Raw genomic sequence first — 16,126 nt, forward strand, 5'->3', positions numbered from 1 at the left:
GTACCACAGTATGCCATTGCTGCTAAAACCAGTTCTTTGGACTGGCTTTCAGAACCCCAAAGACCTGAGACATGTCCTTTCATTGTATTCCTTATGGACTTCATGAACCAACTAGAGATTGTTGTTTTGAAATCAACATGAGTTTCAGATACCACCTCATGAAGTTTCATCATGCAGCATTTTTTCCTACTATCCATTATAGAATAAATTTTACACTGTTGGCTGGTAAGTGTTTCAAAATCACTTTCTTCTTTACTTGTCAGCCAAGGCCTAATTTGAGAATTCTGTTTTCCCTGCAGCACTTGATGAGATTGCAGGCACCTCCGCAGTTGCAATATCATCAAGTATTTTTAGAGAAATGCGGAATCATTTACTTGGTTCTGGAAGGCAAGTAAGGGAGAAAGTGATTTTCTCGTATGTGATTTTAAAATACATTTTCTCTACACGTGTTCCATTTATTACCTCAGCATGCATATAAAGCTGTTAAGGATGAAGATACAGTTTTTAATAACAACAAAGAACATCCTGTTCTGGAACTCCAAGGATAATATAAGAAAAGGCCTGTTTTTCAGTTTCCAAGGCAAAATTATCTCCCTTTTTACAAAAACATAATAGAAGGGGAAAACATTTTATTTCCTCTAACATGTATGCTTTTCATGTGTTTTGGATTTGAATCACTTGTTATAAGAAGATAGCAGATATAGTTGGCGTCATCTTTTATGAAATAAATTGAGAAAATAAAGCACCTTTAGGACTTATTTTAATTCTAGGGAGAAACTTTTGATTTTTGTAGCTGTGCACTGAAATGGTTTTGTTTCTTGAATTTAGAATCTGCAGACAGACTACCAGCATATAACCATTCTTTGCATGTCAGAGGTCTCATTCATATGCACAGCTTTTTAAAAAAAATAATTGTAACACAGATGGTAAATCACATGTCTGGTATGTAGTACTTCACTCTATAAAAGTTATTAGGACCAGTAATAAGAGCTGTGGTTCATAGGATAGTATTTATGTGGCTAGCAGTGTTCTAATAGGATACATTGCAAGGACTCACTTCCCCTAGAAAATTATGGGAAGGAGCTAAGGCAAGGATCAACCTTGGCAGGTGAATGTAATAAGTACCTAGGGATAAGGGGCGGGATCTGGCTCATCATCTGACAGTTTCAATAACAAGATGTCATGGTAAAACAAATGTCTTCCCTCCACTCACCATGCATCTGGAGATTAGTCATGCTGACTTGAAACACTGAAAGTCCAGGCTTATGTGCCTCAACATACTCCATCAACCTAGTCCACTTCTGAAGGATTATTAATATTATTATTGTGTCAAGTCTGCTATGATGCTCAAGTAATTTAGTTACCAACTCTGGTTCAGGAAAAGGATCCTGGGTAAAACCACTCTGTATTCAGATGCTGCTAGCTTGAACTCTCCTTCCCCCTCCTCCCTCCTTTGTTATGTAGCAATGCTTGGAAATGGGAATATGGGAACAAGATTGTGGTGCCTTCTCAGAGATAGCCGGTGCTTCAGAAAGCGCCCAAGGCCAGCCAACGCTTGAGAACGATAAAATAATAACAATGTGTGAATTTACCCTGCATAGAGTGCCCCCCCTAAGGAATTCCTTTGATGTGTACCTTAAATGTTTGCTCTTTGTGCATGCTCGCCAGTCTCTCAATCTGCTTCTATAGTCTTGCAACATGTTACAATAAACTAGAAACTTTTTTATCAAGAAGGTCTCGTTATTGAAACATCAGACTTGACATTTTGAGAGACTCCCTTTTTGGAGTTCAACCTTTCCGGCAACTTGAAAAGCCCGATGGCCGACCAGATTCCGGACAAGGGAGAACTCCCACCCGATGCGGGACTGGAGGGAGCGACCCCGTGGCACGTCTTAGACCCGAGAAGAGCCGCGGAATCTCCCCCCGAGTTTCAGCTGGTGTTGTCCCCCCGGCAGTATCAACCGAGGACCTCGACCACCATCATGCATCAGGCCCCTCTACGCTGGGAAGCCATCCTGAACCGCCACACCAGGTCGATCCAGGGGGCCGGAACTACTTCGGGATCCAGGCGAACAGCCACATGCATTATTGGGGCCACTCCTTCCCCGACGAATTCAGCCGGGTCGACTACTTGGGTTCGAAGCTGAGGGGAGCCGCGAAACGGTGGTACGTGAGCCTGTGCGAGACCAGGAGCCCGATCCTGGATGATGTGCACACCTTCCTGCAAGCCCTGCTGACCCAGTATGAAGACCCACTGCAGGAGTCGCGAGCGCTGGCAGCCCTGCGCGACATGCAGCAAGGGGCCCGGTCCATACGCAAGTACGCAGCTGACTTCCAGGCCAACGTGGCCCGGGTGCGAGGGTGGAACGAGGTGATGAAAATAGACAAGTTCACGAATGGACTGAACGCGAGCATCCTGGATCGGGCCCTCACCCAAGCTCGGCCTACTACATTGGTGGGGTGGATCCAGCTGGCTGGGGAAGTGGAGAACAACCTCAAGCGGGTGGCCATGCTGCGCCAGCAACAGTCCGGGAAGACCCAGGCAAGAGGGAGCCCCGCGAAGGCCGAGCCCCCCAGAGGGAAGAAACCAGCTGCCGCAGTACCAGTGGGGCCCCGCCGGTGCTTCAGGTGCGGGGATCCGAACCACCGGGCCTCCAACTGCCCACACCCCCCGCCGTAGCGGGCACCACCACCTGGGCCCCCTAAGCCAGTCGCTCCTGCCCCGAAGAAGACCCCCGGCCGCCCTAAGGATGCGGCGAAGAGCAGCGCGGTAGCGTTGCAAGAGGAGCTGCAGGAGGAAGAAGTGCTCCTGTCCGCGGAGCTAACCGACCTGGCCTGGCTGGAAGAGCCGGCGGGAAACGAGCCCGACCTGCTGCTCTGAAGGGTGCCCACCAGCAGGTCGATCGAGACAAGGCGCCGCTGACAGTGAGAGTGACGGGGAGATTGTATTTTGTGACTGTGAAACTGCTGAACCCCAAGTTGCGGAGGTTCCTGCAGATAAGAGCCCTCATAGACTCGGGGTGTAACAGAGAACTGATCTCCCCTAAAGTGGTGGAGGCCCTGGGACTAGAAAGCTCGCAGCTACCTCACCCCATGCTGTTTGAGCAGATGGATGGTTCCGTGATGTGCGGGGAGCCCTGCACACGGGAGACGCAACCATGCCCCATGGGGATCGAGGAACATTGGGATCAAGAGTTCTTTGTGATTGCCCCTTCGTGCTCGTACCCGGTGGTGCTGGGGGTGGGTTGGCTAGAGAAGCACGAACCCCTAATCCGGTGGAGGGCACAGACTATCAGGTTCTTGGACCCGGGGTGTAAAGCCCATCTCTGGAACACAGCGTGGGGGCCGAAAGCCCCCGCCGCGAAGGAGAGGGCGTGCGTGACGGTGGAAGAGATACACCCAATCCCAGAGGTTTACCGGGACTTAATGGAGGTGTTTAGTGAAAAGGAAGCCAACCAATTGCCCCCCCACCGGAGCACGGATTGCGCCATAGAACTAATCCCGGGGGAAGCCTTACCCCAAGCCAAACTGTACCAGATGGGGTGGGCGGAAAAGAAGGAACTCCGCAAGTTCCTAGACCAGAACTTGGCAAGAGGGTTCATTCAGCCAGCCACGGCCCCTCACGCCGCCCCCGTCCTATTTAGGAAAAAAAAGGACAATTCACTTAGACTTTGCACCGATTTTCGCGGGATTAACGCGATCTCCATGTCCAACGCCTACCCCATCCCCCTCATCCGAGACTTGTTGAGCACGGTGGCGGGGGGGGAAGATTTTCACCAAGCTGGACTTACGAGACGCGTATTTCCGAGTGCGCATCAAAGAGGGGGACGAGTGGAAAACGGCATTCACTGGCACACACCGGTGGGACAATTTGAATATTTGGTGATGCCGTTTGGGCTGCAGGGAGCCCCGGAGGTGTTTATGAACTTTATCAATGATGTGTTGAGAAAATACCTGTATAAGGGGGTGGTGGTGTACCTGGATGACATCATTATTTTTCACAAGACGAGCAGTCGCATGTAAAATTAGTGAGGGAGGTCCTCAGCACGTTGCTGGAACATCAACTGTACGCCAAACTATCCAAATGCGAGTTCCACCGGACGGAACTAGACTACCTGGGGTTTAGGGTGTCCGAACGCGGTCTGGCCATGGACCCAGCAAAGGTCCAAGCAGTACTGGAATGGGCTCCCCCAAGGACACGTAGACAGCTCCAATCGTTCCTCGGGTTCGCAAATTTTTACAGACAATTCATAGAGGGGTTCGCCCAGATTGCCCTGCCCCTGACCGATCTCCTAAAGACCAAAGGCAAGGGTCCGGAGGCCAAACGGCCGGGGGCCGGGTGAAAATGGACGCCCGAGTGCCAGAACGCGTTCGACCACCTGAAGCGCCTATTCACTAGCAAGCCCGTCCTAAGCCACCCGGACGAGCAGAGAGCCTTCGTGGTCCAATGCGACGCTTCCGACGTGGCCGTAGGAGCAATACAAATGGCAAAGGGACGGAGAGGGGAAACTGCGACCCTGCGCCTTCATCTCCCGCAAGTTTTCAGACGAACAACGCAACTGGTCAGTTTGGGACAAGGAGGCATTCGCCGTTATGTTCGCTCTGAAAACCTGGAGATCTTGGCTAGAGGGAGCGAAGCTCCCCTTCGAGGTGTGGACCGATCATAAGAATCTGGAAGCGCTGACCAGGAAACGCAAGTTGAGTGAAAAACAAATTTGGTGGGCCGGCTTCTTCTCCAAATTCGATTTCACTCTAAAGCACATCCCAGGGACGAGGAATTTCTTGGCCGATGCGCTCTCGAGGCTCCCGCAGCACGAGAGCCAGAGGGAGGAGGTGGTGGACTCACTAATCTCCCCGTCGCAAGTGGCGGCCATGGTCACCACCCGCTCCCAAAAGAAACGAGAGTTGGACGAGATCAGTCGGGAGCGCATCGCCTTAGAAACCGAAAGGGAGGGAAAGGAGCGACCCGAGGGAGTGCAGACGGGGAAAGACGGGTTGTAGTACAAAGGAGACAAACATTACATCCCAAGCTGTTTGAGGAGGGAAATACTGCAGCTCTGTCATTCCTCCAAGCTAGCGGGGCACTTCGGCTATGTGAAAACGCTGCACTTAGTAAACAGACAATTCTGGTGGCCATCCCTGCGTAAAGATGTGTCTGGGTTTGTCACAGGTTGCCCAGTGTGCATCATGGCTAAACGGCGAGGGGGAAAGCCACCCGGGCTCTTGCAACCCCTCGAGACAGCCAAACGGCCCTGGGCGATAGTCTCCATGGACTTCATAGTAGAACTGCCCCCCTCCCGAGGTAAAACAGTCATCCTGGTGGTAGTGGACACCTTCTCCAAACAAGCCCACTTCATCCCATGCACCCAGCTACCCACAGCTAAGAAACTGGCGGCCCTGTTCTTTGACCATGTGATAAAATTACACTCATTCCCAGGCAAGGTCATTAGCGACCGCGGGTCGCAGTTCGTTGCCACCTTTTGGTGGGAGTTTTGTAAATTGGTGGGGATGGAACAGGGCCTGAGCTCAGCTTATCACCCCCAGATGGACGGCCAGACGGAGAGGGTAAACGGGGTGCTGGAACAATATTTGAGATGCTTTGTAAACCAGCGCCAATCGGACTGGGTGGACTTGCTCCCTTTTGCTGAATACTGCTACAACAACAGCATGCAAAGCTCCACCAAGGCTTCTCCCTTCTCCACTGTATTTGGCTATGAGGGGAAGCCTCTCCCTTTACTCCCGGGGGGGGGGGGCCGCCAAGACACTCCAACCGCCTTCGAACAATGGTGGGGAGGGCCAAGCAGCAACTGGCCGGTCATAAAAGAAAACCTTGAGGCAGCCAAAGAATCCTACAAAAGACAGTACGATAAGTCCCACACCCCGGCGGGAGAATTTAAGGTGGGGGATTCAGTGTACCTGTTGACCAAAAACCTCCCCCTTAGCCAGCCCTCACGAAAACTGGCTTATAAATTTGTAGGACCCTTCCGGATCAAGAGAGTGATCAATCCGGTGACTGTGGAATTAGACCTGCCGGCCTCCCTGGGTAAAATCCACCCTGTGTTTCATTGCAGTTTGATTCGTCGGGACCCCGGGCCGTCCAGTTGGCATCCTCCACCCACGGGGCCCGCCCCTGCCTTGGTCGACTGCTGCCGCGCCATGCAAGACACTATGGAGTGTAAATCAACCAAACTCCTTCCCCCTGCGGTGGAGGGGGCTTAGGGGGGGCAGTATGTCAAGTCTGCTATGATGCTCAAGTAATTTAGTTACCAACTCTGGTTCAGGAAAAGGATCCTGGGTAAAACCACTCTGTATTCAGATGCTGCTAGCTTGAACTCTCCTTCCCCCTCCTCCCTCCTTTGTTATGTAGCAATGCTTGGAAATGGGAATATGGGAACAAGATTGTGGTGCCTTCTCAGAGATAGCCGGTGCTTCAGAAAGCGCCCAAGGCCAGCCAGCGCTTGAGAACGATAAAATAATAACAATGTGTGAATGTACCCTGCATAGAGTGCCCCCCCTAAGGAATTCCTTTGATGCGTACCTTAAATGTTTGCTCTTTGTGCATGCTCGCCAGTCTCTCAATCTGCTTCTATAGTCTTGCAACATGTTACAATAAACTAGAAACTTTTTTATCAAGAAGGTCTCGTTATTGAAACATCAGACTTGACATATTGGCCATGGATACTCACACCAGAGACACATGCAAAGGAAACATTTCAGGAGTTCAGCAAAATCTCCACAAGCTATTGCAGAAAACACTCATGTTCATCCAGTCACACCACTATGACATGCCCTTTACATGCTAAACATTTCTTTGTTTCAGGATGATTGCATGAGGTAGAATTCATCCACCAGTGCAACTACACTGTTTTGTCAGAGACCTGGTAATTACAAATAACCCCCCAAAAGCTTATGTTAGAGAATTCTTAGGTCACAACATGTTATACCTGAAATCAAGGCAGCTGCCTCCCTAGTGAATGTCAAATAAGCTGTGGACTTCAGTGGTGTTATTTGATAAATCCACATTTGTCATTCCATAGATCTTAAATGATAGCTCCACTTTTTCATTACAGAAGAGACTGGAATACAGTTCACTTTTTAATAAGGAAGGAGTAAGTTAACTTGAATTGACTTTTGCAATAAGTAATTAGACTAGATTTTTTTGTTGTGTAAAAAGCTGCAAGGTTGCATTTTTTTAGAAGCTAGCACTTGTGATTACTCATGTGTTTAACAAAACTATCATCTTCTTGGCACATAGATCAGATCTGACCGTGATAAAAGCCTTTCCCTGCGCTATAGTGTTACTGGGCCAGGAGCTGATCAACCCCCAACAGGCATCTTCATCATCAATCCCATCTCAGGTCAACTATCAGTGACAAAACCATTAGATCGGGAACAAATAGCTTCTTTCCATGTAAGTTGTTGTTTAACTTTGGAACTAGATTTTTAAATCAGTGTTCTTAAACATCTGCTTTGAATTTGAACAGTACATCTGGTACTGTTTTCTCAGTTTTAGATGTAAAGTGTTTGTACTGGATCTATCTTTCTAGACATTGTTCCTTTTCATATAAAATAATAGGATTTCCTATTGAAATTTACTGAATCAATAAAATGATTATGGTTTTGTATTTTCCATTTTTTTGCTGTTATAATTTTAAAAATAGGCATAAATTAGAATTGGAGAGCGGCATGAATCATTTAATGATTCATTTGATTTCTGAACCAGTTTGTGTTTTGTTGGTTTGTTTGGTTTGGGAGGTATAAAACTCACTGGGAGTCTTCAGCAAGCCTTCCTCTACTTAACCTCCAAGTTTGGCGAAGATTGGATTTGAAATGTCCAAGTTATAGCCCCCCCCCCCAAAAAAAGCAGGTGTCCCCAGGAAAGCTCAGCTTCAGATCTCACAACAACAATCCATTCTGCAGAATGGGAGCTCCATGAATGGCTACTGGAGCTGCCAATCAAGCTATGGACAACTGCTATGGGTGTTTCTAGGGCTCCTGGAAGTCCATCTCCAGTGTTGCCTAGGAATTGGTTGAGTTAGCACCAGCATAGAAATTCAGTCTTCTTTGGTGGTCTTCCATTCAAATACTCACTATGGCCAACTCAACTGAGCTCCAAGTTCTGTCAATCCTGGGCAAAGTTGGGCTATTCAGGCTACTACTTTTTAAATATAGTAGCCTTATCTAAATTAAAAATAGTGACAGTTATAACTTTAAAAATGGAGAAATATTGAATTATTTTAGTTGACATTCATTTGGAGCAGTTCTTAAATCTTTTGATGGCATTACAGCTATAAAGTATAAGTGCCTAGAAGAATGGCATACAGGGGGTTTTTTTGTAGCAGGAACTCCTTTGCATATTAGGCCACACATGCCTGATGTAGCCAATCCTCCTGGAGTTTACAGTAGGCCCTGTATTAAGAGCCCTCTAAGCTCTTGGAGGATAGACTACATCAGGGATGTGTAGCCTATTATTCAAAGGGTTCCTGCAGCAAAAAAAGCCCTGATTACATACATAATGTAATAAAGCGGGGAGGGAACAAAAAGTTTGTATGTAAGAATGTGGATATGGGTTAATATTAAGTAAATGCAAAATTTATTGTTTGATGTTGAGAAAATTTGTTCTAAAGCAATACGTTGTTTTACTACCTTTGGGCATTGACAAGGTTTAGTTCTCAGAGGGCTGTGTGGTTTATTTGTTCAGTTTGCTTATTTTTTTAAAGCTTCCCTCAAATGTGCTGAAGTGACTGGGATATGGTAACAAAAGAAAATGCTGAAATAAATCAAGTTAATGGAGTTTCATTTAAAATGTCCTGTCAGCAACACTAATTACTGTGCTGATGACATGTTTTGCAAGTTTTCTCAATTCCTAATGACTTTTGCAGCTGAGGGCACACGCCGTGGATGTAAATGGAAACCAGGTGGAAAATCCCATTGACATTGTTATTAATGTCATTGATATGAATGACAATAGACCTGAGTTCTTACACCAGGTTTGGAATGGGACAGTCCCTGAAGGATCAAAGCCAGGTAAAATACTGGGAAAATTTCATCTATGTATTATTTTAGCAAGAAGATGGTAACTGTTGTTAAGTATGACTTTTATTTTATCATCTACAAAAATGTTTTCCTTGGCACCTCCCAGTGAAGACACAAGACAACAATATTTGGTTTAACTAGTTTATTCAGTTAATTAATTAATTTTGCAGATCCACATGATAGCATTAAATATGCTAAAATATTTAAATAGGTGGGCTGTGTTAGGCAGCCTAGCAATGGTGGCCTTTGTTGGGCAGACCCACCATAACTCCAAACCTGGTCTGTATTTTCCTCTGGCCTCATTTATCATCACCTGCACACAATGTGCCATGAGGTGCTAAGCACCATCCCCTTCCCCTGATGTTCCATGTGACCCCTACCAGGTCCAGAGAGATATTGCTCAGTACCAGCAGCGTTCCTCCCCAGGCACACCCTGCCCCACAGACAGTGATGCGCTCTTCCAGATCTAAGCTCCATCACTGCTGATGCTTCAGGGTGCTTGCCAGTCATCCCTATGATCAGACCATCGTATCTCTGGCAAACTAGTTATGGCCTAAATAGTCCCAAGGACCAGGCCTATTTAAACCCTTTTACCCCAGCATCAAGAAGCTGGAGACCAAGTACTATGAAGAAAGATTGAAGGAGCTGGGTATGTTTAGCCTGGAGGGGAGACAACTGAGAGGTGATATGATCACCATCTTCAAGTACTTCAAGGGTTGTCATATAGAGAACAGTGCAGAATTGTTTTCTGTTGCCCCAGAAAGTCGGACCAGAACCAGCGGGTTGAAATTAAATCAAAAGAGTTTCCGGCTAAACATTAGGAAGACCTTCCTGACAGAGCGGTTCCTTAGTGGAATACTAGCTTCCTTGGGAAGTGATGGGCTTTCCTTTTTTGTGGGTTTCTAAGCAGAGGCTTAGATGGCCATCTGACAGCAATGCTGATTCTGTGAATTAGGCAGACCATGAGAAGGGCAGGAAAAGTTGTATCAGTGCTTAGTTCTCATGACCCTTTCTTACATACCCTGGGAAATGCTGATTGCCACTTTGGAGTCAGTCAGCAATTTTTCTCCAGGTCAGTTTGGCAAGGGATCCTGAAGGTTTTTGCCATCTTCTGGGCATGGAGCAGGGATCTCTGGGGAAGTGTGTGTATGGAGGAGGTATTTGTGAATTTCCTGCATAGTGCTAGATGATCCTGGAGGTCCCTTCCACCTCTATGATTCTAAGCAGATGAAAAAAGGCCCCCTCAGTAGCCAAACAGAGGAGCCCAAAAAAATTCCTGCTTAGCCCCCAAACTAATCCCATGATGCTAAAGGGAGGGTGGATGGGACAGTAGCTTGCATGGTCAGAATATATGAGGCCAGATCAATCCTCCTGATTAACTGCTGCAGCAGCCCAATAAGATCTTGTGCTTTCCTTGTCTCTAGGGGACCAAGCTAAACTATACCCCAGCATTAATGGCATGAATTCCACCACTATTAAGGTTCTTCATTTCCCCCATGAAATAAGACTGCTCCACATTAGGAGCTTTACTGGAGAAGGAGTGTTTTAATCAAGCATGCATAGTAGCTGTTGTATCTGTAGTGTTTCATGGATAAAAAAACTGGAGCTGCTCAGTCTAGTTGAGTATAGATGCTGACATACCAGCTCTAAGCAGGCAGTTGGACTTTTTGGACTAAAGTTGTACTCCTGTATTAAACTTACAGAAGTAGATGCAGCCTCAAACCTCAACACCTTGTGATAATATCATCATGCTCATTGAATCATGGCTAGCTGTTAAACTGTGGTCTGATAAGCCATACTTCTGAGTAGATGGCATGTTGATGAAAAAGCAAGGGAATAGCCAAACTAAGCTAACAGTAGAGATGAGCACAAACCTAATTCCATGATGAACATCACTGGTTCATGGTTTGCAAACTGGAGGTTCATGCCCATCCCTATCCATGACCCTCCACGTGGTTTCATGGGGGTTGTGTTGGGAATTGGGGAGGGGGGAGTGAGAGGGATCACTGAAACAGCTTGCATCCATTTCATCCTATTAGTCTGAAATAGATGCAAGCCATTTCAGCAATTCCTCTTGTTCTCCCCACCCCCCTGCTTCCAAGCATTCCCTTTAAGTGGCTTTTTCAAGCAGATGCCATGAGTGAGTGAAGTCCAGCTGTTATCTTCAAAGGTAATAATCTTGATTTAAACAAAGTTGTTTGGAGATACACATACATTACATACATACATGCTCCAAATCAGAAGCAACAAGCATTGGAATGGCCTTGGATCTGCCATAGCTCTGGCAGAGGTTGTCCTTGAAAGGGCAGCTACTGTAAGAGCCCTCTCAGTCCCACCCACCTCACAGGGTGTCTGTTGTGGGGGGAGAAGATATAGGAGATTGTAAGCTGCTCTGAGTCTCTGATTCAGAGAGAAGTGCGGGGTATAAATCTGCAGTCTTCTTCTTTAAAATATTTAGTCTTCCTTTGTAGAAGATATGTTAGCCTGATAGCACATCCTTTCCAGTCATCCTCAGTCTTTCAGATATATGTCTACATGTACAAAACAAAGCTATATCCCCTCTTAATTTCCCATTGCAACCTTGCAACATGGCCTTTCAGTCTCTTGAAAAACATAATGTACCACTATCAAATTCCGGTAGCTGTCATTACTGCAAAAGTCCACTTTGTTAAGGGAATTATACAGTAACTAAAATTCACTTTATTTGTGGTAGCTTCTGTTGAACTGGCAAGCATTATTTTTTACATAAAGTCAACATGTATCCCCTTTGCTTATGCACAATGATATTCATCTGAGTGGAGTCATGGATATAGTTATCTAAATGTGAGAGTTTATATGTTCATTTAAAATGTTATGTAGTTTAATAACATCATTGCCATGTTTTAACCAATAAGTGAGTTTTGGTATTTTATAAACACATTTGTTTTTATCTGGGGCCTCATCTTATTAGTTGTGGGTCTTGGTATAATGTGAGTTTTAAAACAAGAGAAAGAATGTGAAGTGTTTAATCAGAGGAAGTAAATGTTTGGAGCTTCTGTGTGACCTTGTACAAACTAAGTCAATTGTTTATTTAACCCTGAAGATTACTTTGTTTTGTCCTTAGGAACATATGTGATGACTGTCACTGCTATTGATGCTGATGACCCAAATGTATTGAATGGAATGCTGAGATACAGAATCTTGTCCCAGGCCCCAAGCACTCCCTCTCCAAATATGTTTACAATCAACAATGAAACAGGCGACATCATTACAGTTGCTGCTGGGCTCGACAGAGAGGTAAGGCAAGTCTTGTGTGTTGCAACGTTTTACGTATAAGCCTTCTATTCTGGCTAACAATATGGCATGCCCTTACGGATGCTTTAGTAGGTGATGGTAGTAAAATTGTTACTACTGTATAGCATGCCAGAATGAAGGCCACTTGGGTATTCCAGAATCATTTTCAGCTCGAAGCCTTGCTGTGTTCCTTTCATATGACCTTGCTGAGAGCTTCTGGAGAAATGATAGATTACTAATTTTCTTTCACATGTTGTTAACCTCATTTCACGTTATTAAATCTGAAAGCAGTTTATTATTACCAGATTTACTTAATCGGTTTGTTTGCCCACTTCTTAATTTTATTCATGAAAGATTTTTTTTTTAAAAAAAAATTGGTCCTCATTTATTTCATTTATGGAATGTGTAGCTCTCAGATTTCCTTTGCTTGATGTGGCTTGAGAAAGAATATTAACAAAGTCGGCATCAACCTCATATTGCCCCAGTATGCTATACAGTTAACTAAGTTAAGTGTTGAAAAAAGAAAGAAAAGTTTTTATGCTGTCTCTGACAGGTTAGAGATTATATATACATATTAACTGAGATACAACCGACTTGCAGTACAGCATATCTCTCATGGTAGTTTGGGTTGAGTGCAAAACTGGGCCCAGTGGAAAGAGCACTCTGCAAATAACTTTTGATTCCCCTTACCACATCTAAGATACTGAGAACTCAGGATAGGATGGAGATGCATCCCTAAGATGGCACTAGGGATTTCTTGCCAGAAAGGTTTTTCTCATGCTTAGAATCTGGCAAACTGCCACATTTAAAGTGAGTGAGGAAGAAATATTCTCTAAGGTCATCTTAGCAATGATCCTCTGAGGGTCTCTGTTCTCCTTGGACTGTGGCTTAATTCATTTAGTCGTCTCAGTTTGTTCACATATTAAGCACCCTTTGTAGAAAAATAATTGTTGTCTTTACCACCTTTTGACACACAACATATTCAAAATGTGATTCAAATGACAATATTTTTGTGGAGGGGGAAAGGTATTTTCTCAAGGAAAGGTATTTTTCTTCTAAATGCACTCATTTTCACATGCATGCACACAAACCCTCCAGCAATAAAACACTACAGGCAGTAATGTTTCAGAATAATAACAAAGTGCTTATCTTTACCAGTTTTCTGCATGGAGGATGAAGTGAATTTTTATAAGAATATAATCCCACAAATCTAAGAAGTATTAAATTGCTCAGTTCTGAACCAGAAAAGTAGATGGGAAAGTAACATTTGTTTACACTTGACAGCGTACAAGCTGAATAAAGCCAGAAATTATCAAGGTGTCCATAGCAAAAGCTGTATTTAAAACTGATTTGTCTACTGTTACGGAAATATATAAAATCCCTAAAGTGAGATCATTTCTTTCTTTAAAAAAGAGTGAGCTTCTGGCTCAATTTCAACAGTGATTTAGGAATAATTCCCAAGTACCAGGGGTTGTTTTTAACAAAAGAAAAAGCAACGGAATTTGGCAGTGCTGTTTAGGAGGGAGGGGGAGAGTTATTAGTTTGTACTGTTTAACATTTACGGAAATAATTAGGGTTTGGGTTTCTGTTCCAGTAATGGTTACTCATTCCCGTTAGCTCTGCTTGCACCAGTTTCCATAGTGATACTGGGAGTCTGTCACTACTCTGTTAGTCTTGAGCATCCCCCAACAAAGCCACGACAGTTTGTATCATTTGACCAAGAATGTGCTGTCCCATACTCTGCTCTCATGAACCTTTTCTTCACACTCATCCCTGATTCAGTTTGAACTTCTGCAAGTACAACAGTATACATTAAATGTGAGACCATTTTTTTAAAAAAAAACCTATGTTCCTTACACTAATAAGATGGTGTTCCTTTGCTATTTGAGGAAACAGTATTGCATGCATTGTTGTAAGCCATTCAAAACCAAACTTTCAAGGAGTGTAATGCAGTAAGATAAAACCTGTTGTCATAAACCTAGCACTTCGCAGTTTAAGTGATGTTAACTAGAATGAGCAGCATGATAAGCTCATTGCATAGCAAAGCACATTTTTATTGAACACCTGCTGTCCTGTTGGAGTGTTGGCTCTGTTTGTAACTCCTGTCGGTGTCATTTTGTGTTTTTTAGAAAGTACAACAGTATACATTAATAATTCAAGCTACAGACATGGAAGGAAATCCAACATATGGTCTTTCAAACACAGCAACTGCTGTCATTACAGTGACAGATGTCAATGACAATCCTCCAGAGTTCACTGCCATGATTGTAAGTCTATGGGAAAGAAAGAGGATGAAGTTTGTGAATGGCCTTCAGTAAAAAAAATTATTTGCTGATTAGAATAGATGAACATGTTTCAGACTTTATTAGACGTTCTAGAAGATTGCACTGCTTTGACCAAAACCTTAGTTGCCCCTCAAAGCACCCTGAAATTAGCTCTAACCCCAGCATTCTAGCTGAAGAAGAAAATCAAATGATTTTTCAAAATAGCTTGAGAGGAACTTCTGAGTTTAACAGCTCGTGTTACTGTATGGTAGTGGCAAACTGCCAGGTTGTTTCCCTTGTACCAAAGTACTACTGGCCACAAAACATTATTATCTGTTATTTGGGTCACAGTGTATTAAGCTGGCCGTTAGGGCTCCTTGGTGTGGCTGCATAGTAATCTTGTGATGATTGCATGTTGCTGCTGCACTTGTTGGCTTGTTTGTAACATTTTGTATCTTTGGATTGCAGTTCTATGGTGAAGTTCCTGAAAACAGAGTGGATGTTATAGTTGCTAATCTAACTGTAACTGATAAGGATCAGCCACACACTGCTGCCTGGAATGCAATGTATCGAATGACTAGTGGGGATCCCTCAGGAAGGTTTGCCATCCTTACTGATCCAAACAGTAATGATGGTTTGGTTACTGTTGTAAAGGTAAGTCATACAACTCAACAAATCACACAGAGACAAACAAATGGCAGACCACTGAGTAAACTTCTATAGTTATAGCTAAATAGCAGAAGAGGAATAGATGTCAAAAGTGACTTGTGGGGCTGTCACTTCATTTTTTCTTGTATTTGCTTATCCGCAATGTGTTCTTTCTGTCTGCCAGACAGTCACCATATCCTCTCTCCTTTCCATACTTCCTTCTTTCATTCCTACACACTAACCTATTTATCTTTTATCTGCCCCCACTCTACTCATTTATGCCCTACCTTTCTTCTCAACTGGAACCCAAAGCAGTTTCCATCTCCTTTGTTACATTTTATCCTCACAACAGCCCTGTGTGATAAATAAGTTTGAGAGAGAGAGTGACAAGTTGGGTGGTAGCAAGTCATTCGGCGGTTGCTGCCAGACCTACCCCCTTGAATCCTCCTTCAAAGGCCAAAACAGCCCTGGAAAAGGCCCTGCCCCCTCTGCCACCAAGTTTTGAAGACTGGCAATACTGTCATGGCTGTCTGGCATTAGCCACCACGGACATCCATTGTTTAAAGCTACAGGAGTTCCTTTTATCATGGAGGGAGGGGTAAAATTCCCTTCATGTATTTTATTTTATTATTTGGATTTCAGATTTTTCTGAAGTGCTGTTTTTTTTTCTCAGTTTGCAGAAAGATCTGTGTCGTCTATTTATAGCTCCAATTTCTGAATTTAAGTAGCCACAGATTTTACGATATTGAGAATTAATATCTATATCCCAGGGTTTTTTGGAAACATTCATGTTTTGGAAAACTTCCTTACATGTACTTCTAGAGTATACATTATAAGGCCCAAGCTAGACGTATATAAAGCCATGTTATATATACAACCTAGGGCCAGTAAAACATATTTTGTTG

The 16,126-nt window shown here is 44.3% G+C and overlaps 1 protein-coding gene across 1 annotated transcript in view; it reads left to right on the forward strand.

The window, feature by feature from the left end:
- The window catches only part of CDH2 (cadherin 2), a 205,413-nt gene that overhangs the window by 161,929 nt on the left and 27,358 nt on the right, over window positions 1–16,126 (forward strand). The window contains exons 5-9 of the mRNA XM_060243862.1: window positions 7,256–7,411; window positions 8,883–9,027; window positions 12,140–12,312; window positions 14,439–14,576; window positions 15,042–15,227. Coding sequence (XP_060099845.1) covers window positions 7,256–7,411; window positions 8,883–9,027; window positions 12,140–12,312; window positions 14,439–14,576; window positions 15,042–15,227 — 798 coding nt within the window. The remainder of the gene's footprint in view (window positions 1–7,255; window positions 7,412–8,882; window positions 9,028–12,139; window positions 12,313–14,438; window positions 14,577–15,041; window positions 15,228–16,126) is intronic.

This window comes from Heteronotia binoei, chromosome 7 (assembly GCF_032191835.1).
Source record: "Heteronotia binoei isolate CCM8104 ecotype False Entrance Well chromosome 7, APGP_CSIRO_Hbin_v1, whole genome shotgun sequence".
NCBI lineage: Eukaryota > Metazoa > Chordata > Lepidosauria > Squamata > Gekkonidae > Heteronotia > Heteronotia binoei.